The following is a 27,012-nucleotide window of genomic DNA, read 5'->3' as shown; positions in this document are numbered from 1 at the left end:
TGGGATTTTCTGGTCCCGCTGGCAGCGTAACCCCGCCTGTGGGATTCCCGGCGGCATGGAGTGCCTTCAGTGGGAATTCCCATTGACAGTGTTGAGAGCAGAGACACCTGCCGCCTCCCACTGCCGAGAAACTCGTAGCTGGGAGGTTGGAGAATCAGGCCCCTAGTTACTCATACTACACGGTTAACTGTGTAGTGAACATTCTGCTTAGAGCGGTGAACATTAAATACATAACGGGAGAGCATTTAATGGATCCGGCTTTTGTGCATGGGTGCTGTGTTGGTAGAAGAAACAATGCTGAGTGCAATATATTTTTGTATTTTTGGACCATGCTTGGTAAAGCACATTTGTTTAGATTGTAATGTAGCGTTTTTCTGCAGCTTGCAATTTTTAAACTTTTCACTGGGGATATAACTCTCAAAAATGTCAAAGGCTTTTTATTCCTACTTTTGGATGGTACATTGCTCCTTTGTGTTTGAAATGGGCACTAGAGAGGAAAGACTCTTTAGTGAGAAATCGGTTGTTTTATGGGCTCTTCATCTTTTTGTTTGCGGTCAAAGTCTGAGTCCAAAATGTTTGGCAGAGAACCAATATTCTCTGCTTATATTCTAAGAAATAAAAATGCTGCTTTAATCAGTGATCAAGCCTTGCCATTTAAGGTTACTGGAGCAAGTTTGTAATGTGACCTCTTGCTAGAATCTGCATTTTATTGAGCGAAATAGTGGGGCCCATAAACCAAAAATTCAAAATTCCTTCATTAAAATGAATGGCGACTTAATATCTGTTGTCTTATTATTATTACAAGGTTGAAGATGAATTTAATTCTCCGGTGGTAGTGTTCAGATTTATCCAGGAGCACCTTCAATCAGGTAAGAAGCCCAGTACTGTTCATGCCAAGAAGTTAGATATTTGTGCTCCTTAAATCTCCATGCCCGTCAGTCACTCGTAGGTTAAAGAACAATCAAGTGGTCCCTCGATGCTGCATCTGATAGGTTGAATTGTGTTGTAATGATTGTAAACTCTGCAGTACTTGATCATGTGTCTGCTTGGCTCAGTGCTTGCTCACATGTCTCCGTGTCAGAGGTAATGGGTTCAAGCCCCACTTTGGAACTTGAATACATATTCGAGGCTGAAACCTCACTGCACCATTGGCGAAGGTGCTCGATTCCAAATGATAGGTTAAACCAAAGCCCCATTCGCCTGCTCAGGTGGAACATAACGGATTCTATGGAACTTTTGGTTGGAATATTTTGTGGGATATGCTGCTATCTGCACCCCAATTCTAATAATAGCTCTTAGTGTTACGATCCCAGCTGATGTTACTACTGGAAAGTCAGATCCCAGAGCGAAACCCTGTCTCACTAGATCGTAACTTGCACTTTTTGCTTAGAGATGAGGATGAACAGTCGCAGGACTGCCCATTTTAACAAAGGAATAAAATATTTATTAAACAAGAAAAGATTCATTAAAACAGACTATTCCTTAATTCCCGGTGGCGTGGGCCGGCTACAATGGGAAATCTCATTGGCAGGTGGCGGAAAGGGAGAATCCCGCTGCCGGGGGGGGGGGGGGGCGCCACCCAGGAACACGCGGCTGGCAGACCGGAGAATCCCGCTGCCGGGGGGGGGGGGGGGGGGGGGGGGGGGCGCCGCCGCCCAGGAACACGCGGCTGGCAGACCGGAGAATCCCGCTGCCGGGGGGGGGGGGTGGCGCCGCCGCCCAGGTACACGCAGCTGGCAGACCGGAGAATCCTGCTGCCGGCGGGGGCGCCGCCCAGGAACACGCGGCTGGCAGACCGGAGAATCCCGCTGCCGGGGGGGGGGGGGGCGCCGCCCAGGTACACGCAGCTGGCAGACCGGAGAATCCTGCTGCCGGCGGGGGCGCCGCCCAGGAACACGCGGCTGGCAGACCGGAGAATCCCGCTGCCGGGGGGTGGGGGGCGCCGCCCAGGTACACGCAGCTGGCAGACCGGAGAATCCTGCTGCCGGCGGGGGCGCCGCCCAGGAACACGCGGCTGGCAGACCGGAGAATCCTGCTGCCGGCGGGGGCGCCGCCCAGGAACACGCGGCTGGCAGACCGGAGAATCCCGCTGCCGGCGGGGGCGCCGCCCAGGAACACGCGGCTGGCAGACCGGAGAATCCCGCTGCCGGGGGGGGGGGGGGGGGGGGCGCCGCCCAGGAACACGCGGCTGGCAGACCGGAGAATCCCGCTGCCGGGGGGGGGGGGGGGGGGGGGCGCCGCCCAGGAACACGCGGCTGGCAGACCGGAGAATCCCGCTGCCGGGGGGTGGGGGGCGCCGCCCAGGTACACGCAGCTGGCAGACCGGAGAATCCTGCTGCCGGCGGGGGCGCCGCCCAGGAACACGCGGCTGGCAGACCGGAGAATCCTGCTGCCGGCGGGGGCGCCGCCCAGGAACACGCGGCTGGCAGACCGGAGAATCCCGCTGCCGGGGGGGGGGGCGCCGCCCAGGAACACGCGGCTGGCAGACCGGAGAATCCCTCCCCTTGTTTCAAATGCCCACAAATCTCATTTATATTTAAACTAGCTCTATTTCCTAACACTTGGTATATTGGAAGAGTGGATGTATTGTATGTTCCTTGTGGCTCTTACCTACAGTGTAGGTAAAGGAGTATGCGACCATTTGCAGCTTGTTACAATCGTGTGACCCTCTGCACTTTCAGGGAATTATCCTGTTTTTGGAAGCTTTACGATTGCATCACGATTTCAAGAACATGTGCCTGGACTCTCCTTAGAAAAGAGGATCGTGGGGTAACATTCCCAAGTGGAATAATACCCAAATCTAAATGAAAATAACTACTTTAACTTTCAACAGATCCTTGGGTCCTGGAGTATCCAATTAATTTTTTCCAATTAGGGACAATTTAGTGTGGCCAATCCACCTAGCCTGCACATCTTTGGGTTGAGGGGGCGAAACCCACGCAAACACGGGGAGAATGTGCAAACTCCACACGGACAGTGACCCAGAGCCGGGATCGAACCTGGGACCTCGGCTCCGTGAGGCAGCAGCACTAACCACTGCGCCATCGTGCTGCCCGGGTCCTGGAGCTTTTTGGCTTCTGCTCTGCACTAGTATCATCGAGACCAGTGAGAGGCCTAAACCTGCAGGTCTCTCTCTGTATGTTGGTGTACGGTAGGGCAGCACGGTAACATAGTGGTTAGCACAGTTGCTTCACAGCTCCAGGATCCCAGGTTTGATTCCCGGCTTGGGTTATTGGCTGTGCGGAGTCTGCACGTTCTCCAAGTGTTTGCATGGGTTTCCTCCGGGTGCTCCGGTTTCCCCCCTCAGTCCAAAGATGTGCGGGTTAGGTGGATTGGCCATGATAAATTGCCCTTAAGTGCCCAAAAAATGTTAAGTGGGGGTTACTGGGATAGGGTAGATACGTGAGCTTCAGTAGGGTGCCCTTTGTAATGGCCGGTGCAGACTCGATGGGCCGAATGGCCTCCTTCTGCACAATAAATTCTATGATTCTATGATCTTGCCAAGGGGTGGTGATCAATCTTTGCTAATGTCCCAGTGCACCACATTAGGCTGGAGCTCAGTCTGGACAAGTGGAATGGGGAAAATCAACCACTCATTACATGTACATTGGGTCTAAGCAGAAAGGAAAAAGGAGAGCTTTATTGTTCAATTACCAATACAGAGTAGGCCCTGCATATTCAGCAGTTTTTCAATTTCCGGGTACACAATGTGTTAGAGAGTGGAAACAATTTCTAGTAAATAAAATAGCATTGGTGCATTGAAGAATGCCATCGACTGAGCAGTTGCAACATTAGAATTATGTGTAAATGCGTTGGTGGATGTGTTCCCAAGAACATGACAATAAAATCTGCACTGTTGGAGATCAGACGATAATTGCAATTTCACAACAGAATTCCTGTTTATTTTATAATAAAATTTAATAGAAATTCAAAAGACACATATTTGGCAAACAGTTTGTCACATGGACCTCTTTTATTTAGTTTTGCAATTGCCGAGGTAAAAATTGAGCTTGGAAATCTGTGAGATAGTCTTGTACGCTAGGAGTATTTGATCAGTCTTTGGGAGGTTCTCTTATAAAGAAGGGTCCTGAGAACTGGTATTTTAACTCCATAACCTAAGTTGTTCATCCTACGTTCAAAATTACCAGATAGAAAATGACTCAATTGGATGAATGATTTTGGATCAGAGAATAACAATGTTCACATGATCAAACTGAATGTCAGCCAACCCAGGCATCTGTTTGAGAGAACTGGCAACAATTATCCTCTAGAATTTATCATTAATTAGTTTATTATATGTCTAAAACAGACAAAAAATGATGTTGTTTGTTGTGTGTCCCTGTACCCAAATAAGGTCATAAGTGTTTCCAACTCCTGGCCAGATACCATATCCTTATCCGGCTTCTATAACTTAGGGAAAAGTAAACCGTTTTAAGGATGTTTTTTCAAATTTTGAGTACCCAATTATTTTTTCCAATTAAGGGGCAATTTAGCGTGGCCAATCCACCTCCCCTGCACATCTTTGGGTTGTGGGGGTGAGACCCACGCAGACACGGGGAGAATGTGCAAACTCCACACGGACAGTGACCCAGAGCCGGGATCGAACCTGGGACCTCGGCGCCGTAAGGCAACAATGCTAACCACTGCGCCACCGTGCTGCCCTGTCCTTAACTATTAACGTCCTTTCTTGGGTGATACACAAAATGGGGTTGAAATTGAGCCATGTGATTCCAGCACAGGGAAGCAATAATTGACACCTCAGGAATGCCTATTAAGATGTTCAACCGACTATTAGGCTGGTCAATTTTCCAGCATTCTTGATGCTTACCCTAAAATCACCATTGAGCTGCTCGTTTCATACGTATGGAGCCCAATATCTGTTTTAAGGTTTTCTCCCTGTCGGAATTGGATAACACATCTTGATTGCTGACTCACGTTAAATAATTATTGTGCAGTTTCAGTGTCCTGTTGGACCAAACTGAGCTCCAAACGCAACACACAGGCTGGGGGAGATTTTCAAAATGGCGCCCTGATCTTTGAAACGCTAAGTTGCTGGTGGGGCGGGCTCAAACAAACCCCACCCCGCCAGCGAGACATGGGGACTCGCACCGTACAGTTTTTTCCCATGTCCAGAATGATATGGCGGAGAAAGCTGCAGTTGGCGCCGGTGACTTCAGCGCCGCTTTTCTTGCCCGCTATAGACCTCTAGATATTAGGGAAATATCCACCCATAGCCTATCACCAGAACCACCTATTTCCTCTGTCACATCAGCCTTCACTCCCATCCACACTCATGGCTACTGAAACTCTTATCCATGTCTGGTCCATTGGTAAGCTCTTTCTCCAACACACTTATTCCTGGACCCCTGAGCTCAACCGCTCATGAACCCCAACTCATCCAAATGTCATCCTCGTCATCCAATTCTGCTCCTCAAACTCCATTAGCTCCCATTCCAAATTTGAAGACATCTGTTTCGCTAATGTTAGAAGGATGGATGCCCCCTCAGTAAGTACACCACTATCCACTGGTGCCTACTGGAAACGTTACACATGGACATCTGATGATCCCAGGGTCAGATTTGGATGTGGCATCCTTTCCTACTCCTTTCCCCTGGACAGCATTCATTGGATACCAAAGAGTGAATAGTACTTATAAAACCATACCAGTGCGGAGGCGTCAGCATCATAGAACATTACAGCGCAGTACAGGCCCTTCGGCCCTCGATGTTGCGCCGACCTGTGAAACCACTCTAAAGCCCATCTACACTGTTCCCTTATCGTCCATATGTCTATCCAATGACCATTTGAATGTCCTTAGTGTTGGCGAGTCCACTACTGTTGCAGGCAGGGCATTCCACGCCCTTACTACTCTCTGAGTAAAGAACCTATCTTTGACATCTGTCTTATATCTATCTCCCCTCAATTTAAAGCTATGTCCCTTCGTGCTAGACATCATCCGAGGAAAAAGGCTCTCCCTGTCCACCCTATCCAATCCTCTGATCATCTTGTATGCCTCAATTAAGTCACCTCTTAACCTTCTTCTCTCTAACGAAAACAGCCTCAAGTCCCTCAGCCTTTCCTCATAAAATCTTCCCTCCATTCCAGGCAACATTCTGGTAAATGTCCTCTGCACCCTTTCCAATGCTTCCACATCCTTCCTATAATGCGGCGACCAGAATTGCACGCAATACTCCAAATGCGGCCGCACTAGAGTTTTGTACAGCTGCAACATGACCTCATGGCTCCGAAACTCAATCCCTCTACCAATAAAAGCTAACACACCGTACACCTTCTTAACAACCCTCTCAACCTGCGTGGCAACTTTCAGGGATCTATGTACATGGACACCGAGATCTCTCTGCTCATCCACACTGCCAAGCATCTTACCATTAGCCCAGTACTCTGTCTTCCTGTTATTCCTTCCAAAATGAATCACCTCACACTTTTCTGCATTAAACTCCATTTGCCACCTCTCAGCCCAGCGCTGCAGCTTATCTATGTCTCTCTGTAACTTGTAACATCCTTCCGCACTGTCCATAACTCCACCGACTTTAGTGTCAACTGCAAATTTACTCACCCATCCTTCTACGCCCTCCTCCAGGTCATTTATAAAAATGACAAACAGCAGTGGCCCCAAAACAGATCCTTGTGGTACACCACTAGTAACTGAACTCCATTCTGAACATTTCCCATCAACCACCACCCTCTGTCTTCTTTCAGCTAGCCAATTTCTGATCCACATCTCTAAATCACCCTCAATCCCCAGCCTCCGTATTTTCTGCAATAGCCTACCGTGAGGAACCTTATCAAACGCTTTACTGAAATCCATATACACCACATCAACTGCTTTACCCTCATCCACCTGTTTGGTCACCTTAAAGAACTCAATAAGGTTTGTGAGGCACGACCTACCCTTCACAAAACCGTGTTGACTATCTCTAATCAAATTATTCCTTTCCAGATGATTATACATCCTATCTCTTATAAACCTTTCCAAGATTTTGCCCACAACAGAAGTAAGGCTCACTGGTCTATAGTTACCAGGGTTGTCTCTACTCCCCTTCTTGAACAAGGGGACAACATTTGCTATCCTCCAGTCTTCTGGCACTATTCCTGTAGACAAAGATGACTTAAAGATCAAAGCCAAAGGCTCAGCAATCACCTCCCTAGCTTACTAGAGAATCCTAGGATAAATCCCATCCGCCCTGGGGATTTATCTATTTTCACACTTTCCAGAATTGCTAACACCTCCTCCTTATGAACCTCAAGCCCTTCTAGTCTAGTAGCCTGAATCTCATTATTCTCCTCGACAACATTGTCTTTTTCCTGTGTGAGTACTGACAAAAAGTATTCATTTAGCACCTCTCCTATCTCTTCGGGCTCCAAGCACAACTTCCCACTACTGTCCTTGACTGGCCCTACTCTTACCCTAGTCATTCGTTTATTCCTGACATATCTACAGAAAGCTTTAAGGTTATCCTTGATCCTACCTGCCAAAGATTTCTCATGTGCCCTCCTGGCTCTTCAAGGCTCTCTCTTTAGGTCCTTCCTAGCTAACTTGTAACTCTCGAGCCTTCATGTCTCATCTTTACATAAGCCGCCTTCTTCCTCTTGACAAGTGTTTCGACTGCTTTAGTAAACCACGGTTCCCTTGCTCGACCACTTCCTCCCTGCCTGACAGGTACATACATATCAAGGACACGCAGTAGCTGTTCCTTGAACAAGCTCCACATTTCCATTGTGCCCATCCCCTGCAGTTTTTCTCTCCATCTGATGCGTCCTAAGTCTTGCCTCATCGCATCATAGTTGCCTTTCCCCCAGATATAACTCTTGCCCTGCGGTATATACCTATCCCTTTCCATCACTAAAGTAAACTTAATCGAATTGTGGTCACTATTGCCAAAGTGTTCACCTACCTCCAAATCTAACACCTGTCCTGGTTCATTACCCAGTACCAAATCCAATATGGCCTCGCCTCGCATTGGCCTATCTACATACTTCAGATGAGTAGAAAGAAAAAGTAGCAAGCGTTTGTGAGCTCTATTGTAATTTTTCTGTCAACAGTTTCAATTCTAGATGGAGCTCAGGAATCCACAAAGGACAGCAACGAGAGAGAAACTGATGATGCCCTGAATCGCTGGGTAAGAGTCCAGTCTGAAGCTTATGGTTCATACGGTTTGTAATAATTAAAAACTAAATCAGCGACCATGTGAATCAATTAAAATATTCAAAGTGAGTTCCAAGAAGTGTTATCTTTTCATAGATAGTCACCAAATGATATCCTGTATTTTTGTCAACAGTTAGGAGAACAGCTTGGACAGTTGGTTCCGACGAGTGGCGTAGATGTTGTAGAATTGGAAGATGAGGGAGTGTGTATCCGATTCAGCCCACTGATGACAGCAGCAGGTGAGTAATGAACTTTATTAGGTATTTCTATTAGTTCATGTTTTGCAATAAAGAATTTGTCATCATTGTGAAAATGAATGAAAAAATGAAAATTGCTTATTGTCACACGTAGGCTTCAAATTAAGTTACTGTGAAAAGCCCCTAGTCGCCACATTCCGGCGCCTGTTCGGGGAGGCTGGTACGGGAATTGAACCGTGCTGCTGGCCTGTCTTGGTCTGCTTTCAAAGCCAGCGATTTAACCTTGTGCTAAACCAGCCCCTTACTTTAATTCATACATTTCTACTATGACTAAGTTAGCCTAGAGTTCAGGGATGGTGTTCTGCAATATCTGTTCTTTTTGTTTTACACTGATGAATGGACCAGAAAGCATTCCCAGTAGAGAGAACTTTCCAAGCATCTGAACGTACTGTCAGAAAACTGTGATTGGACAATATTATGTTGCATTCGGTCTCCTACCCTAAATAGAATCTGAGTTCTGTAAAATAATGTTACGCACAGTATTAAGTTACTTGAATTCATACCTGTGTAAACTCTAGGCTGGGTTTTTTCTCTCTTTAAATAAACTTAGACTACCCAATTTTTATTTTTTTTCGATTAAAGGGCAATTTATCATGGGCAATCCACCTACCCTGCCCATCTTTGGGTTGTGGGGGTGCAACCCACGCAGACACCGGGAGAATGTGCAAACTCCCACGGACAGTGACCCAGGGTCAGGATTCGAACCCGGGTCCTCAGCGCCGTGAGGCAGCAATGCTAACCACTGCGCCACCGTGCTGCCCCAGCTGAATATTTTTGTTAAGATCAATTCAGAGGCTGCTTTCAATAGCTTTCTGTAATATACTGTGTCTACAAAAGTATTAGAATCATAACATGCTCTGCAAGGGTTCTAACAATCCCAGCGCTGATCTTGCATATATAAATGATGTATGAGTACAAATCCCACACCCATTCCTCTTTGACTTCATTATTTCTTTGTTTATGTCGGGCTAAAATTATGTTGAACTTTCTGGTGTATCTATCAGTACAATTCCGATATTTGATTCCTGCATCAAATTGTCATATTCAGTCAGGAAATATGCTTTCCTTGTTTAACCATATTGCATGTTGGCTTTGTTTTAAATGGCCAATATATTTGTACAACAAAAGGCTTGTAGAATGTAATGATGATAGAATATATCTAATAAACTTAAATATCTCTAGCATTGAGAATTTCCATTCCTGACTAAATGTGAGACAGAATATAAATCACTTGCTACATAAACCACAAATTCCTCATGTTGTTTACTGAGATGTCTCTGGTTATTGTCATACACTATCTCGTGCTGCTAGCTATCCTGTGAATCCGGATTTCTGAAAGAGAATTTCACCTTTTTGTCTTTAGTCCTGAACACTGCACCAGAGCATGTGGACCAATTGGCTGAATGCCTAAAAGCAAAAATTCCCATTCTAATTAGCACCTTACAACTTCGGGAAGAATTTAAAGAGGAAGTTTACCGGGTAACTGGTCTGAACTACATCGAAGATCTGAGTTGGCCTGGATTAGGCGCTGTCCGGTAGGTCTTCCAAAATCTGTTTATTCAAAAGTATTTTTCTGGGAGTAGTGCATGATTGCAATTAATTACAGCAAGAATAAACCGAATGTGCACAATCCCACATTATGGGCTGGCAACATTTTTGGAAAAAACATAGTGTAAGTGATATTGACAGCTAGAAAAACTTACCTGATTGAAACGCCAAGTGAAAACATACTTTTAAGATGTGGCTTTTTAATGATGGCTTGGGAAAAGAAAATGAATCGTTTCCAACAGAAAGCATTAAAAGATAAAAGCAAAATATTGCAGATGGCAGAAATCTGAAATAAAAATTGAAAAGTGGTGGAATACTCGGGTCAGGCAGCTCTGGTGGAGACGGGATGTTAATCGTTCAAATCAAATATGTCTCCTCCGAACAGGCAAATGTGATGGGTTTTGCACTGTTGAAAAAGAGGAGGTCTAGGTTCCCACGGTAGTGGGTGGATGGCATTAAATAATAAGAGACTAAGTAACAGAGATGGCGTGGGACAAAAGCCAAAAGGGAATGGTAATGGTTGTAGTAAATAAACAAATCATTTGTCCAGAGTTTTTAAAAAAAAAAAGTAAATAATTTAGAGTATCCGATTCTTTTTTTCCAATTTAAGGGGCAATTTAGCGTGGCCAATTCACAGTGGGTTCATTGCAGTGTTAATGTAAGCCTACTTGTGACAATAAAGATTATTATTATACTTGCACATCTTTTTGGTTTGTGGGGGTGAGACCCACGCAGACACAGGGAAAATGTGCAAACGCCACACGGACAGTGACCTGGGGCCGGGATCGAACCCGGGTCCTCGGCACCGTGAGGCAGCAGTGCTAACCACTGCACCGGCGTGCCACCCTCCGCATTTGTTCAGAGTGAGTGTGAATCACAGAACAATGAACAGCTCTGTGCAAAAATCAAAAACATGAAAAACCAAGATGCAAAATATGGGACAGAATTCATGGTCTGGAATTGTTGAATTCTGCATCAAGTCCTGAAGGCTGTGAAAATGCCTAATCAGAAGGTACGATGCTGTTCCTTGAGCCTACGTGGAGTTTCATTTGAATAGTCCAGCAGGTCAAGGACAGAAATGTGAGCGTGAAAGCAAGATGGAGAGGTAGAATTGCAAGCAGCCAGAAGCTCGGGTCATGCTGGTAAACCAATCCACGTTTGGTCTCTTCCGTGTAGAGGACAACCCCAACCCTGACACTGAGTTTAACAATTTCAGACCATGTACTCTGCCCCAATTTTGATTTTCTTTTTTTAATCCATGTGCCAGTCCGAATCTTGCTTTTCATGTTTTTGATTTTGGACAAACCTGTTCATTATTCTGCTGCAGACGTTCACTCTGGACAAATGCTTTCGTTTCTTTAATGCAACTATTACAACTCCTTTTGCCTTTTGTTTCCCTGACATCTTTGTCCTTTAATCTATCCCACCCTGTACCCTATCTCAGACTTTCCCTTTCGGGACATATTCTCCACTACTTTTAACAGCAGAAAACCCAGCACTTCAGTTCTGAAGAAGGGTTCTATCTGTCTTAATGTTTCTCTATCCACAGGTGCTGTCAGAACATTCAAAAATAACTTGGTAAAGTTTGTAAAACAAATATTCTGCAGCTGTACAAAAGGTTGAAATGCGTTCCTTCTCTGCCCCTGGCTGCAATGGTTTTCACTAGTTCTAGCATATCTAAATGATTAGTTACTATACCAATATGAATGCTATTCTCCTTGTTCCCAAACTCAGGTACTGCAGGTTCAAAATATTGAAATAAATAATAAAATAAACAGTGAATTGAGCACAAACTGCAAATATAACTGCATTTCTTTAGATTCAAATCAATATTGAGTGCAACATTGACCACAATGTCCATAAGTTCTTTCCAACAATTAATTCAAATAGCAGGAAATGCTTTTATTTCTAGATTAATAAATAAAGTATTGGGGTGGCACAGTGGTTAGCACTGCTGCCTCACGGTGCCGAGGACCCGGGTTTTATCCTGGCCCAAGGTCACTGCCCGTGTGGAGTTTGTACATTCTCCCCGTTTCTGCGTGGGTCTCACCCCCACAACGCAAAGATATGCAAAGTGGGTGTATTGGCCACGCTAACTTGCTCCCTAATTGAAATTTTAAAAAAAATCAAACCTTGTTCCTCTGGTCCGTTTAAAACGTGTGATTTTGGCATCATTAAATGCTTTGTGCTATATATTTATCATAAATGCTCAAAAATATCACTCATCCACAAATCTCTTTGCTATCTTCCATTGTATACTCTTTCAACTTACATGGCCTGATTGTCAGGGCTGCAAGGTTCTACAGAGTGCAGTTTATCATGCTTGGGTGGCCCCAGAATGGCCCTGACATTGGCACAGAGTTGCAGCTTCATTGTTGGAACCATTCTGAGATGCACGAGATTGCCGGGTTGAGTTTAAATTATAGCACTGAATTATATATGTTATCTGCAGGTATGAAGTTAACAATGAAGAATCTGACCCTGAAAAGCAGCAACTAGCAATGGAAAAAATCTCAACTGGATTGCTGAAGAAATTGAAGGAACTTGACTCTGATCTGATGTTCTCAACAGGTCAGAAAGACCTTGTACCTATAAGATCAAATGTGTAAAGCACGTTTGCTCGAATGTACCACAGGCTTGTGCCAATGCAATGGGGGTCATTATTGAGTTTACAATCTCGGTCATGCTGCTATGGGGCAGTATAAAGAGGGGAGACCAGAAACATCTTTCCTAAGGGAGGAAATGAGCAAAAGTTTATTTTCCATTAGATAGATCAGGTGCGAGGCAATAATCAATAGGAGCTGCTATTGGATGGATTTTGGAGAAGTTCTAATGGGGTCCCAGGGTTAATTTACATCAGAAAAGTTAACATTCAAGGGCAGCACGGTGGTGCAGTGGTTAGCGCTGCTGCCTCACGGCGCCGAGGTTCGATCCCAGCTCTGGGTCACTGTCCGTGTGGAGTTTGCACATTCTCCCCGTGTCTGCGTGGGTTTCACCCCCACAACCCAAAGATGTGCAGGTGGATTTGCCACGCTAAATTGCCCCTTAATTGGAAAAAATGAATTGGGTACTCTAAGATAGAGTGCAAAAATACATATTATGTTGACATTTTATCTGATTTGTGGAAGAACATGTCTTCCACTGGTACATTTTATTTTCTCCTAAACTTCGCTTTAGCTGAGAACGGTTATCTTGTTAAAACATAGAAGATTCTGAAGGGACATGACAGGAGAGACACAAAAAGGTTGTTTCCCCAGTCTGGGGAAATCGGCAACAGAGGCACAGCCTCAGGATAGGGGGCTGATTACCTAGGACTAGACCGGACGTTTCTTCACTTGAAGAGTTGTGAATCTTTAAAGTCGGGTGGCAAGGTGGCACAGTGGTTAGCACTGCTGCAACACTGCGCCGAAGACCCGAGTTCGAATCCGGCCCCGGGTCACTGTCTGTGTGCAGTTGCATGGGCCTCAATGACAGCGAAGGAGCGGGGATATATTTCCAAGTGAGGACTGTGAGTAACTTGGAGGGGAGCTCCAGGTGATGATGTTCCCAGGTATCTGCTGCCCTTGTCCTTCTAGATGGCTGTGAGTGTGGAAAGGTGCTGTCTTGTTATTTGTAGGAAAGACTATATGGACATCAGAACCAATGTGTTGAATATTGATTAGATGCAAAATGAATGCCATTAATTATGGCATTTGTAGGGCCGGTTTAGCTCAGTGAGCTAGACAGCTGGTTTGTAATGCAGAACAAGGCCAGCAGCACGGGTTCAATTCCCGTACCGGCCTCCCCGAACAGGCGCCGGAATGTGGCGACTGGGGGCTTTTCAGTAACTTCATATTTGTGAAATAAAAGATCATTATTATTTAAGGTGCAGTTGTATTTTGTGCTAATTCACAGCTTATGTGCAACTTTCATTATTTATTTTAATACTTCGCACCGGCAGGGCCTGAGTTTGGAGGTGAGAAGAATTGCATTTATATCGGTATGGTAACTGATAATTTAGATGTGCCGGAACTAGTGGAAACCATTGCAGTCACAGGCAAAGAGATTGAGGAAAGTTCGAAGGTATGTACCCTTTCGATCATCCTTTTTCAAAGAAACGAATTTAGTTTGGTGAGGATCAGTTTCTATTCCAAAACCATGTTTAAATCCTGTCTTAAATTGATGGCCCCTGACTGTCAGTTTAATGAAAACGTTATTAAAATGCACCATGGGTGGGATTTTCTGCACAACCCAGTGTGTTTTGTGGGGGCAGCGGGATCTCCTGGTCCTGTCTCTGTCACCAGGCTGTCCCGTTGAATACATCCCTCGCCGCTGGGAAACCCACAGCAGGGGTGCGCTGTCGACGGCACAGGAAGACCCCGCTGGAATCAACAGCTGGAAAGTTCCGGCCCATAACTCCCAGCTTTGAGTTGTCGGTCATACTATTTTAAAACTAAATTCTGCTTAAATTTCCTCTGCTTATAATTCCAGCAATACTTTATTTTTTGTACACTACATGGGGAGGAGGTGCGTCGTCTGTGTGTGAACAGTTATGCTTTGCAGGTGTAATCAATTGCAGGTGATTGATGTGACTACCACAACCAATTTCTCATTATGGTGCTGCTCGTTATTCCGAGAAGGCAGTTTATTCTCCGGGGCTTATACTTTACCAGTCAGATATTTCAAGCTACCACACAGCAGTGCTGTTGAGTAACACCGGCGCTTCAGCTGAGCTCAGATTCGGGACTGTCAGGGGAAGTAAAGACTGATTAAAACATTGTAACCCTCTCCTTTCTCAATTTCCTCCCAAGTGAAGCTGAAAGATGAGCAGCTGGGAATCAGCCCCGGATTCTGGTACTTTTCTCTCTGGTACTTCGTAAATTAACATTTCCACGTACTTTAAGGCAATGTGGTTTTGGAAAATCGACAATGAGGTGGAAGAAACTTGGATCTTTATTGTCCAGTATTAATGCTAACATAATTCTCCCTTTTCTATTTGTTTTGAAGTTATTGGAGAACATGACTGAAGTTGTCCGTAAAGGAATTATTGAAGCACAGCAACAGCTGCAGAAGGCGAATGAAGCCAAACTTCTTGAAGAAGTAAATACCGATATTTAACTTTTGATACATTTTGGAAGAACTGTTCGATGTGCTCGATCAGACCTGTCCAATGGCTGGCCCTCTGGTTAGATGCGGCCCCCGTGGCATTTTGATCTGGCCCGCCATGCCATTGGCCTCGAAGACTGCATGAAATAATTTTGAAAATGCTGCGAATCTGCTCAGCCAACAATAGGCTTGTTTCTCGCTGCATTGAAACCAGCTTCTCAGCAGCCAATGCAGGGACAAACCAGCTGATCACAGATTGCTCCGATAATTCACTTGCCAGCTACGTTTGAATTCTTGGTTTCTGAGTGCAGAGCCCTAGTAACTGGTGACTACGGCAAGGGTAGGGGGTGCTGCAGTAGGCCGGGGTGGTTGTCCAATTGCTGGGAGCTGGACCTGGGAAGGCGGGGGTGCTGCTAGGCCTGGGGGGTGGGGAGAGAATGCATGACTGGAGAATAATCTTTTAGTGTCACAAGTCGGCTTACATTAACAGTGCAATGAAGTTACTGTGAAAAGCCCCTAGTCGCCACATTCCGGTGCCTGTTCAGGTACACAGAGGGAGAATTCAGAATGTCCAATTCACCGAACAAGCACGTCTATCGGGACTTGTGGGAGAAAACCAGAGCACCCGGAGGAAACCCACGCAGACACTGGGAGAACGTGCAGAGGGGAAAAGTGAGAGGGGCAAGAGTGTGTGTGTGCAAAAGAGAGAGAGACAGGAGTGAGTGAGTGTGTATGAGAGAGACTGGGAGTGTGTGTGTGTGTGTGTGTGAGAGAGAGAGACACGGGGAGTGTGTGAGAGAGAGAGTGCGAGTGAGTGTGTATGAGACGGGGAGTGTGTGTAAGAGAGAGAGACAGGGAGTATGTGTGTGTGTGAGAGACACGGGGAGTGTGAGAGAATGAGAGAGAGACGGGGAGTGTGTGAGAATGAGAGAGAGACGGGGAGTGTGTGAGAATGAGAGAGAGACGGGGAGTGTGAGAGAATGAGAGAGAGACGGGGAGTGTGTGAGAATGAGAGAGAGACGGGGAGTGTGTGAGAATGAGAGAGAGACGGGGAGTGTGTGAGAATGAGAGAGAGACTGGGAGTGTGTGTGTGTTGAGACGGGGTGTGTATGAGTAACGGGGAGTGTGTGCGTGCGAGGAAGACGGGGAGTGTATGCGTGCGAGGGAGACGGGGAATGTGTGCGTGCGAGAGAGACGGGGAGTGTGTGTGTGAGACGGAGTGTGCGCGTGTGGAATTATTTTAATTGTTTTCCATTCTAGCATTGTTTAATTAAGGGAGAAAAACTGCTCTTTTTCCTTAAAATACTAATCTAATAAATGCCAATCAGTGAGTAGAGAACAATTGCAACTGTGCTGCCTACTGCCCTCAAAGAAAGATGCCTGCAGATCTTGTGAGTTGTGTGGCCAACTTTCTTGACGCCAGTTTAAACCTCGTCCCATAACGATGAAATCTCCCACAGCAGTGATCTCAGCAAGACTGCTAAGGAGCCAATCTGATAGCAAACCAGGAAGTTAAAATCACTCAATATCCTTCATTTTTAATTTGTTAGCTTGCAAATTAAATTGTAATTGGATTTAGTTAGCAAAAATATCAATGCAAGCAATGAATTAAAAATGTGAATTATTTTATCATAATGGAAGATTTTGACATTCCACAAATACAAAATAAGCTTTTCAGGGCCAGTGAGGGTATTTATTGTCAGGGCAGTAATTATGAACTTGGTGCACCTTTCAAAATCCAGTCACACCTCATTTAACAAGGTTTCACTTCAAGTCTTTTACAGCAAGCGATGTCAGTTTTGGTGAATTCACTGATTGTACAGGGCTTGTAGTCTTGGGGACCTCTGTACATTCTGGAGAAGAGTAGAATCAAAGATAGGAAACTTGCATTTGTGTTATTCTGCACATGTGCGCATATTGTCAAAGAAACATACATAGAAAATAGAAGCAGGAGGCCATTCTGCCCTTCGAGCCTGCTCCGCCATTCATTATGATCATGGCTGATCACCAAGTTCAGTACCCTGATGCCGCCTTCCTCCCATATCCCTTGATCCCTTTAGCCCCAAGAGCAATATCTAATTTTCTCAAAGGTTGTGGAGTAATGATGGTGAATGCTTACAGTATTGCAATGATCATCACGGCATGGGCATTGAAAAACAAATAATGAGCTCATTGCAGATTCAAATGACCACACTAAGCCAAGTTATTTGTTATTGTTTGATCTTTGATCAAATTAAAATCATTCACTAGTACCTTATTCATTGGAAATTCTATAATTGTATTCTATTTTTTCTGCCAGTAATGGTGTGTTTGTGATGACGAATACACACACACACACAGAAAGAACCACTGTAGTTCACTTATTTGCACGCTGGGAGCTGATTGCCGAGAAAGGAGCCAACCAACACAAATAACAAATGGAACAGTATCAATTACAAAAAAATGGAGATATAGGAAATAATTGAAACTTTTATCTGCACACTTGCTATCCTTTGTCATCTTCTGTCCTTACAGGGAGTTCTGCGACAGATTCCTGTGGTTGGCTCAGTTCTTAATTGGTTATCCCCAGTCCGCAGCTCAGTTAAAGGAAGATCTTTCAGCCTGGCAGGAGGTGAGGTATCCTTCGTATGCATATTTATTTTGCTTAAAGATAATGCTCACAGGGCGCACTGCTGCCTCGCGGCGCCGAGGTCCCAGGTTCGATCCCGGTCCCGGGTCACTGTCCGTGTGGAGTTTGCACGTTCTCCTCGTATCTGCGTGGGTCTCGGCCCCACAACCCAAAGATGTGCCGGGTAGGGATTAGCCACGCTAAATTGCCCCTTAATTGGAAATAAATAAATTGGGTACTCTAAATTAATTTTTTTTTTTTTTTAAAGATTATGCTCACTACTTTTTCAGCAGTTTGTGAACAGACTATTTAACAATCTTTATTATTGTCACAAGTAGGCTTGCATTAACACTGCAGTGAAGTTACTGTGGAAATCCCCTCGTTGTCACATTCCGGCACCTGTTCAGATAAATATGGGCGATGGCTCTAGAACAATTTTTTTTTCCATTTTACTCTTAGAAAACTACAGAATGTAAGAGATCCCAGGATGGAGTAATTGTCAGATTCCTTTTTCACTGAAACTTTAAAAAAAAAAAAAAAAAATTTTTGTTGCCACTTTTCCTCCTCATGTCGTCCACAGCATTCAATACGAAATTCATAATGACTGTTTTCCCCAGCGGTGTGTTGAGAGGCACTTTGGGCAACCCTGTCCATACTCGTGCACTTTCCATCAAAAGTCACTGGAAAGGGAGAGGAAACCTTGGCCATTATTTCTACATATCCAGAATGCGACAGTGGGATTACTAAACCTGCAGATGTAACACTGTTGAGATACAATAGCTCAACACAAACCAGTAATTGAACCTGGAGCCTTCAAATATTTGTGTCTGAGGTGAATGGTATTTATCAAGAAAGCCACCAGGGCATCATCACTCATGTTACTAGAAAAGGACATGTGCATCAGAAAATGATTTGTTGGAAGTTTGTTGCATTAAATGTATAACAAACAGTGATACACACTGCACATAGCAATGGAAACTGGTCTTTGTGATTCATCAGGCCTTTCCCTCAACTTATTTCCCGTCATACCGTTTATCATCTCAAGTCTCATTTCAGCTCTTTCCTCGTTGTAGTGATGATTGTCTTCGGTGCATCGCACTTTTGCCTTTGAAATGGATTTCAGCCCACTTTGAGAGTGCTGTACCGTAAGGAATAGAATCTTGTTCACTTCCGGGGATGGGGATGTGCTGAGCAGTTGCACATAAGCTGGCTCTCCTCCGAAGGGCAAGAAAATAAGCACTTTTAGTCGCAATTAGCCTGCAAAAAATAGACTAAAACATCCCCTCGCCCTCAACAGCACCAGGACGAACAGAAATGCTAAAAAGCAGCAGCTCCAGAGGCTGTAGAGAAACCAAAAATGGTGGTAAAGGTCAGAAGTGGTGAGCGAGCTCAGCGGACCCACGAGGCGGGAAGTCGCCGGCCACTCCCGAGGGAGGGACCCAGCTCTCCTCCACCCCCCCCCACAGCCGAGGATGGTTGGAAGATGTTCCTCATGAGGGAACTGAGGAGATAAAAACAGAAATCACGGATGCACGGCCACCATAGAGCTGGGCCTCGACAAAATGGAAAAGAGACCACAGACCCAGGAGAATACAGTCAAAGAACTGGAGAAAGCCTCAGCAGACCAGAGGAACTGAATCATCACCCTGGAGGCCATAATAAAGAGGTTGGTGGCGACTCGGGCGAGCTGGAGGACCAGAAAAACCGCTCGAGGTGCCAGAACGTTAGAATAGTGGGCTTGCCAGAAGGAACCGAGGCCAGGGACCCAACAGATTTGGGGCAGCACGGTAGCATTGTGGATAGCACAATGCAGATGCAGATGAGTTCGTCCAAAAGAACGGACCAGACCAACAACAAAGGCAGCGATGGGGCAGACACTGAAGAGACAGAGAAAGTTAAAAAAACAATTTATGCGGGGCTGTACTGCCTCGTTCTGAACCGGGAAACTTATTCACGAGGGGGTGAGAGGAGGAAGGGGTGAGAGCAGAAGAGGAGGAGGAGGGGGTGAGAGGAGGGGGAGGGGGCGAGGAGCTGAGGAGGAGGGGGCAAGAAGAGGAGGGGGGGCGAGACCATGAGGGGGCGAGAGCAGCAGAGGAGGAGGGGGAATTCGAAACAGCAAGCATAGGATGGGGCCTGGCTGACCCCAGGTTGCGGGGGCGGGGGGAGGCACCACACTAGCAGGAAAGCTAGCGCCAAGACGTATGAGTGATGGAGTGGGGCCGCGACGCATCTCCCACCAGGGGGAGAGTGCCTGCTGAGAGGAGGGGTAGCAGCAAAACAGGGGGAACAAAGGGACGGGGGGGGGGGGCTCTAGACTGGCTTCAACAGGCCACTCATGGCAACAAGGACAAGATGGCACCGCAAGCAGCCACTTTGGAGGGTCCCTAAACAAAGGAAACCCTGGGGTGCAGGGGCTCACACACATGGCGTTCACACAGTTGGCGGCCGTGTTCGGTGGCCCCTCGACAAAGGGAAACCCCAGAGCACAGAGGGCCTGGCTCATGTTGAGAACGGTGACCGTGGTCATTTTGGACGGCATCCTAACAAAGGAAACCCCTGAGTGCAGGGGCTGACACACAGGGTGACCCCGCAGGAGGATAGGGACAAAAAACATCCATTCTATCCAGCAAACAAACAAAACCAGGTACATGACCTTGGGCCATGCCGGGGTCAGCAAAAGTAAAACCCTACCAAAATGTAAACAATCCAAGACACCTGTTGATATGTAAATATACAACTTTTGCTGTAACTGTTAAAAACTGCAAAACTTCAATAAAAGTATATATATTTTTTAATGGACCCTTGTTGATAAGATATCTTAGGTGAACATCAAAGATCACGTGGTACTGCATTGCAGAGTAGTAGGGCAGTTAACCTGAGTGTCCTGGCCAATGTTCATCTCACAATCAACATCACTAAAGCATTTCCAGTATATTCCAGCGACTACAGCAGTGGTTGCCTCTACGTCTCTAGCATCTACAACTTAATTACCCTTGTGTATTTATCAAATATATTAGTAGAATTTTCAGACAATAAATGTTCTTATTCTATGACCACTTTCCCCACTGGACTTACTTGATTTTGTTTGTCAGGTTCTCTGGAGCCCACAGATAAACTATATGCACTAAAAGCCCAAGCTTCTGAAGGAACCCCACCTCCAACACCCACAACCAGCCGCACCAAACATAAGTCACCAGGTATGTTGCATTATATTTCAGAAAATATGTAATGTGATAGCTGTACAGATCACCGATATTTTCTGAGATTGACATTTCAGCAAAATGTTTTCTCACCGTCTCTGGAATGATTTGGGATTCTGATCTGAATTTGGGATAAATTGATTTTATTAAGTCAAAACTCAGACAGAGGGTGGCACGTTGGCACAGTGGTTAGCACTGCTGCCTCATGGCACTGAGGACCCGGATTCGATCCTGGCTATGGGTCACTGTCCATGTGGAGTTTGCACATTCTCCCTGTGCCTGCATGGGTCTCACCCCCACAACCCAAAGATGTGCAGGGTAGGTGGATTGGTCACGCTAACTTGCCCCTTAATTGAGGGGAGGAGAAGAATGAATTGGGTACTAAAAACTCAAATTCCCAAGTTTTATTTTTAAAGATCCTAAGCATCTTGTATATGAAAAACAACCCCAAACAATGCCATTCAGATTACAAGAGTATTTGTTTTGATTGTAAAACATAGTAAAATTGATGGGTTTGAAAATGAAGGGAAAATCAATTTGTTTAAAATGCTGCTCAAAGCCATGGGCTTAGTCTATCAATGCCGTATTCTGTATCCCATAATACTAAAAACTAGTTTGTGTATGGTTAGTACATGATTTCAGATCATTCCCTGGGGAATTGCCACTAAACTTAATCACTGAGTTGCTCATACAAAATCCTTCCAGTCATTTGTCCACCTATTTAGTGAATGGGGTGTGCAAGCTGTAGCCACTCAACACAGCAGCTAGGAAGAGTACAAGAACAGTCAGGGTTGATCAATGGAGTGTTTTCCGTAAACCCGTGAGTTTCCCCTTGTGCATGATCTCTGTATTGCCACTAACAGGATATTTTGTTAGCTGGTAACATGTAGGAATGGATTCTTGCCAAAGTTATTTTCAAACTTAATAAATAAGCATTTTTAACTTGATAGGTCAGAAACTGTTTAGAAGGTCTTCCAGGGCTTCAGCTTCTGATACAGTCAGCGAAACTTCAATGGGTCATGCTGAAGCAATGGAAGAATCTCAAACCATCACAGAAACAACCAGGCTTGAAGGTGAAAATGAAATTCCTAAAAGCTCTGAATATTCCGTCCAGCTGAATGGTGATTTGGAGCTTCCAGGCCCAATACAACCTGAAGGAAAATCTGAGGAAAATAGTCGCAACATACACGAAGTTCACCAGACCTCTGAATCAGCAGTAGCTGAGGATTTAGAGAAAGAAGATCTTAGATAAAGCAAAAAAAAAAAAGACTTTATATACAGAAAAAGCACACGTCCTATGCTTGGGATAATATGGAACCTTTACTAATGTGAACTGTGCCATGTGATAGTACAGTAAGGATACTACTGTTGTATGCCTTTAATTAGGGTTTTTGCACATTACTGTGACATCAATTGTCATTAAAAGGCTGATTTAAAAAGTTGATCCTAAATGGAATCTGTCGAGTGGGCTGAATCTCAGAAGTGCAATTGTTCAGTTTTCTGTAGAGTGCTAAAAAAAACTCTGCTTTTCTTCCTTACATAATTATCAATCTGCCTCACTACATTTTCAGTACAATTACGTATGCTTATCACCATGAATATGGGTTAATTTGTAGTTTGTTTAAAATTAGTAAACCTTACTATCGCTATTTAATTGGGGTGGGGATCATTTTATTTTTGTTCATTTTGCACATTGGTGGTTTTGTCCTTTCTGTACCACCCTCATGTACATCTCTTAATAATTTAAGGCTCAAACACGGATGCGTGAACATTATTTGAGCATCAAGCAAAAAATAATTCCGTGTTTTGATTCTTAGTTAAACAAAATAAAATTTATTTGATAACCGTGAATGATTCTAGTGTCAATATGCATTTTTTTTTAAAAACAGCCTTGGAATAATCGGAGTATAATGGACACGGTGTCTTTAATCCATCTTTACTCGGTCCATTCTGTAAAACTGACTTTTGATGTGTATTCAATGCAAAAAAAATGTATGTTAACCATAAATCCTCCTTCCTCAGGTGAATGAAGAGGTATGTTCCAGAAACATATATATAGACAGATTCAAAGATGCAAGATAATGCTTGGAATGCGAGCATTTGCAGTTAATTAAGTGTTTACAGATCCAGAGATAGGGGTAACCCCAGGTTAAAGGTGTGTGAATTGTCGCAATCCCAGGTCCCGGTTGAGGCCGCACTTGGAGAGCGCTTACCCGGAGATCAGAGGCTGAATGCCCTTGACTGCTGAAGTGTTCCCCGACTGGAAGGGAACATTCCTGCCTGGTGATTGTCGCAGCGTCTGCATGGTCTCGCCAATGTACCACGCTTCGGGACATCCTTTCCTGCAGCGTATGAGGTAGACAACGTTGGCCGAGTCGCACGAGTATGTACCGCGTACCTGGTGGGTGGTGTTCTCACGTGTAATAGTGGTATCCATGTCGATGATCTGGCACATCTTGCAGAGATTGCCATGGCAGGGTTGTGTGGTGTCGTGGTCAGTTCTGAAGGCTGGGTAGTTTGCTGCAAACAATGGGTTGTTTGAAGGCAAGGTGTGGGGATGAACTTGGCAAGATGTTCATCTTCATCGATGACGTGTTGAAGGCTGCGAAGATGATGTCGTAGTTGCTCCGCTCCGGGAAAGTACTGGACGACGAAGGGTACTCTGTCGGTTGTGTCCCGTGTTTGTCTTCTGAGGAGATCAGTGCGGTGTTTTGCTGTGGCGCGTTGGAACTGTCGATTGATGAGTCAAGCGCCACATCCCATTCGTACGAGGCCATCTGTCCTGGCTTGAGACAATTCACACCTCTTTAACCTGGGGTTACCCCTATCTCTGGATCTGTGAACACTTAATTAACTGCAAATGCTCGCATTCTAAGCATTATCTTGCATCTTTGAATTTGTCTATATATATATATATATATATAAGTCAGGGAACCAAGAGGTGAAGTAATCAGTGGGAAGCGTAGCTGCTTAGAATACAAAAAAGCACGAAAAGTCAAAACTCAGGAGAGGTTACGATAGTCCCCATCCCACAAAATATGACACAGTGTATGGAAAGGCTCAGTAAACCAAGGTCCACCACACTAAGAAAACAAAAAGGGACGGTCAATAGAGAATTAAAGGTGCTATATTTAAATGCGCGCAGTGTACGGAACAAGGTAGATGAGCTTGTGGCCCAGATTGTGACTGGCAGGTATGATGTGGTAGGCATCACAGAGACATGGTTGCAGGGGGTTCAGGACTGGCATTTAAACATCCAGGGATTCACAACCTATCGAAAAGACAGGGAGGTGGGCAGAGGGGGCGGGGTTGCTTTGTTAATTAGGAATGAAATTAAATCAATAGCACTAAATGACATAGGGTCAGATGATGTGGAGTCTGTGTGGGTAGAGTTGAGGAACCACAAAGGCAAAAAAACCATAATGGGAGTTATGTACAGGCCTCCTAACAGTGGTCAGGACCGGGGGCACAAAATGCACCACGAAATAGAAAGTGCATGTCAGAAAGGCAAGGTCACAGTGATCATGGGGGACTTCAATATGCAGGTGGACTGGGTAAATAATGCTGCCAGTGGACCCAAGGAAAGGGAATTCATTGAATGTTGACAGGAGGGCTTTTTGGAACAGCTTGTGATGGAGCCCACGAGGGAACAGGCCATTCTGGACTTAGTGTTATGTAATGAGCCAGACTTGATTAAAGATCTTAAAGTAAGGGAGCACTTAGGAGGCAGTGATCATAATATGGTAGAATTCAATCTCCAATTTGAAAGAAAGAAGTAGAATCAGATGTAAAGGTGTTACAGTTAAATAAAGGTAACTACAGGGGCATGAGGGAGGAACTGACGAAAATCGACTGGGAGCAGAGCCAAGTGGGAAAGACAGTAGAACAGCAATGGCAGGAGTTTCTGGGAGTAATTGAGGACACAGTGCAGAGGTTCATCCCAAAGAAAAGAAAGGTTATCAGAGGGGGGATTAGGCAGCCATGGCTGACAAAGGAAGTTAGGGAATGCATCAAAGCAAAAGAGAAAGCCTATAATGTGGCAAAGAGTAGTGGGAAGTCAGAAGATTGGGAAGGCTACAAAAACAAAGAGGATAACAAAGAGAGAAATAAGGAAAGAGAGGATCAAATATGAAGGTAGGCTAGCCAGTAACATTAGGAATGATAGTAAAAGTTGCTTTAAATACATTAAAAACAAACGGGAGGCAAAAGTTGACATTGGGCCGCTCCAAAATGACACTGGTAATTTTGTGATGGGAGACAAGGAAATAGCTGAGGAACTAAATAAGTACTTTGCGTCAGTCTTCACAGTAGAAGACATGAGTAATATCCCACCAATTCCGGAGAGTCAGGGGGCAGAGTTGAATATGGTAGCCATCACAAAGGAGAAAGTGCTAGAGAAACTAAGAGGTCTAAAAATTGATAAATCTCCGGGCCCAGATGGACTACATCCTAGAGTTCTAAAGGAGATAGCTGAAGAAATAGTGGAGGCGTTAGTTATGATCTGTCAAAAGTCACTGGAGTCCGGGAAAGTCCCAGAGGATTGGAAAATCGCTGTTGTAACCCCCCTGTTCAAGAAGGGAACAAGGAAAAAGATGGAAAATTATAGGCCAATTAGCCTAACCTCGGTTGTTGGCAAGATTCTAGAATCCATTGTTAAGGATGAGATTTCTAAATTCTTGGAAGTGCAGGGTCAGATTAGGACAAGTCAGCATGGATTTAGTAAGGGGAGGTCTTGCCTGACAAACCTGTTAAGAGTTCTTTGAAGAGATAACAAATAGGTTAGACAAAGGAGAGCCAATGGATGTTATCTATCTTGACTTCCAAAAGGCCTTTGATAAGGTGCCTCACGGGAGACTGCTGAGTAAAATAAGGGCCCATGGTATTCGAGGCAAGGTACTAACGTGGATTGACGATTGGCTGTCAGGCAGAAGGCAGAGAGTTGGGATAAAAGGTTCTTTTTCGGAATGGCAACCGGTGACGAGTGGTGTCCCGCAGGGTTCAGTGTTGGCCACAGCTGTTCTCTTTATATATTAACGATCTAGATGACGGGACTGGGGGCATTCTGGCTAAGTTTGCCGATGATACAAAGATAGGTGGAGGGGCAGGTAGTATGGAGGAGGTGGGGAGGCTGCAGAAAGATTTAGACAGTTTAGGAGAGTGGTCCAAGAAATGGCTGATGAAATTCAACGTGGGCAAGTGCGAGGTCTTGCACTTTGGAAAAAAGAATAGAGACGTGGACTATTTTCTAAACGGTGACAAAATTCATAATGCTGAAGTGCAAAGGGACTTGGGAGTCCTAGTCCAGGATTCTCTAAAGGTAAACTTGCAGGTTGAGTCCGTAATTAAGAAAGCAAATGCAATGTTGTCATTCATCTCAAGAGGCTTGGAATATAAAAGCAGGGATGTACTTCTGAAGCTTTATAAAGCATTAGTTAGGCCCCATTTAGAAAACTGTGAGCAATTTTGGGCCCCACACCTCAGGAAGGACATACTGGCACTGGAGCGGGTCCAGCGGAGATTCACACGGATGATCCCAGGAATGGTAGGCCTAACATACGATGAACGTCTGAGGATCCTGGGATTCTATTCATTGGAGTTTAGGAGGTTGAGGGGAGATCTAATAGAAACTTACAAGATAATGAATGGCTTAGATAGGGTGGATGTAGGGAAGTTGTTTCCATTAGCAGGGGAGACTAGGACCCGGGGGCACAGCCTTAGAATAAAAGGGAGTCACTTTAGAACAGAGATGAGGAGAAATTTCTTCAGCCAGAGAGTGGTGGGTCTGTGGAATTCATTGCCACAGAGGGCGGTGGAGGCCGGGACGTTGAGTGTCTTTAAGACAGAAGTTGATAAATTCTTGATTTCTCGAGGAATTAAGGGCTATGGAGAGAGAGCGGGTAAATGGAGTTGAAATCAGCCATGATTGAATGGCGGAGTGGACTCGATGGGCCGAATGGCCTTACTTCCGCTCCTATGTCTTATGTTTCTGGAACATACCTCTTCATTCACCTGAGGAAGGAGCAGTGCTCCGAAAGCTAGTGTTTGAAACAAACCTGTTGGACTTTAACCTGGTGTTGTAAGACTTCTTACTGTGCCCACCCCAGTCCAACGCCAACATCTCCACATCATAAATCCTCCAGAAGTGAG

At 45.0% G+C, this 27,012-nt stretch overlaps 1 protein-coding gene across 6 annotated transcripts in view; it reads left to right on the top strand.

Moving 5' to 3' along the window:
- Window positions 1-22,716, top strand: part of pdxdc1 (pyridoxal-dependent decarboxylase domain containing 1) — a 111,481-nt gene extending 88,765 nt beyond the window's left edge. For all 6 annotated transcript variants that reach the window (XM_072481822.1, XM_072481823.1, XM_072481825.1 and 3 more), the window contains 10 exons: window positions 806-869; window positions 8,065-8,141; window positions 8,301-8,406; window positions 9,788-9,959; window positions 12,425-12,543; window positions 13,913-14,034; window positions 14,959-15,051; window positions 17,572-17,668; window positions 20,758-20,862; window positions 21,816-22,716. In XM_072481822.1, the coding sequence (XP_072337923.1) occupies window positions 806-869; window positions 8,065-8,141; window positions 8,301-8,406; window positions 9,788-9,959; window positions 12,425-12,543; window positions 13,913-14,034; window positions 14,959-15,051; window positions 17,572-17,668; window positions 20,758-20,862; window positions 21,816-22,117 (1,257 nt within the window). In that variant the 3' untranslated portion in view covers window positions 22,118-22,716. The remainder of the gene's footprint in view (window positions 1-805; window positions 870-8,064; window positions 8,142-8,300; window positions 8,407-9,787; window positions 9,960-12,424; window positions 12,544-13,912; window positions 14,035-14,958; window positions 15,052-17,571; window positions 17,669-20,757; window positions 20,863-21,815) is intronic.
- Window positions 22,717-27,012: the final 4,296 nt, after the last annotated feature.

This window comes from Scyliorhinus torazame, chromosome 17 (genome assembly GCF_047496885.1).
Source record: "Scyliorhinus torazame isolate Kashiwa2021f chromosome 17, sScyTor2.1, whole genome shotgun sequence".
Classification (NCBI taxonomy): Eukaryota; Metazoa; Chordata; class Chondrichthyes; order Carcharhiniformes; family Scyliorhinidae; genus Scyliorhinus; species Scyliorhinus torazame.
This window is presented reverse-complemented; position numbering and strand designations above follow the sequence as displayed.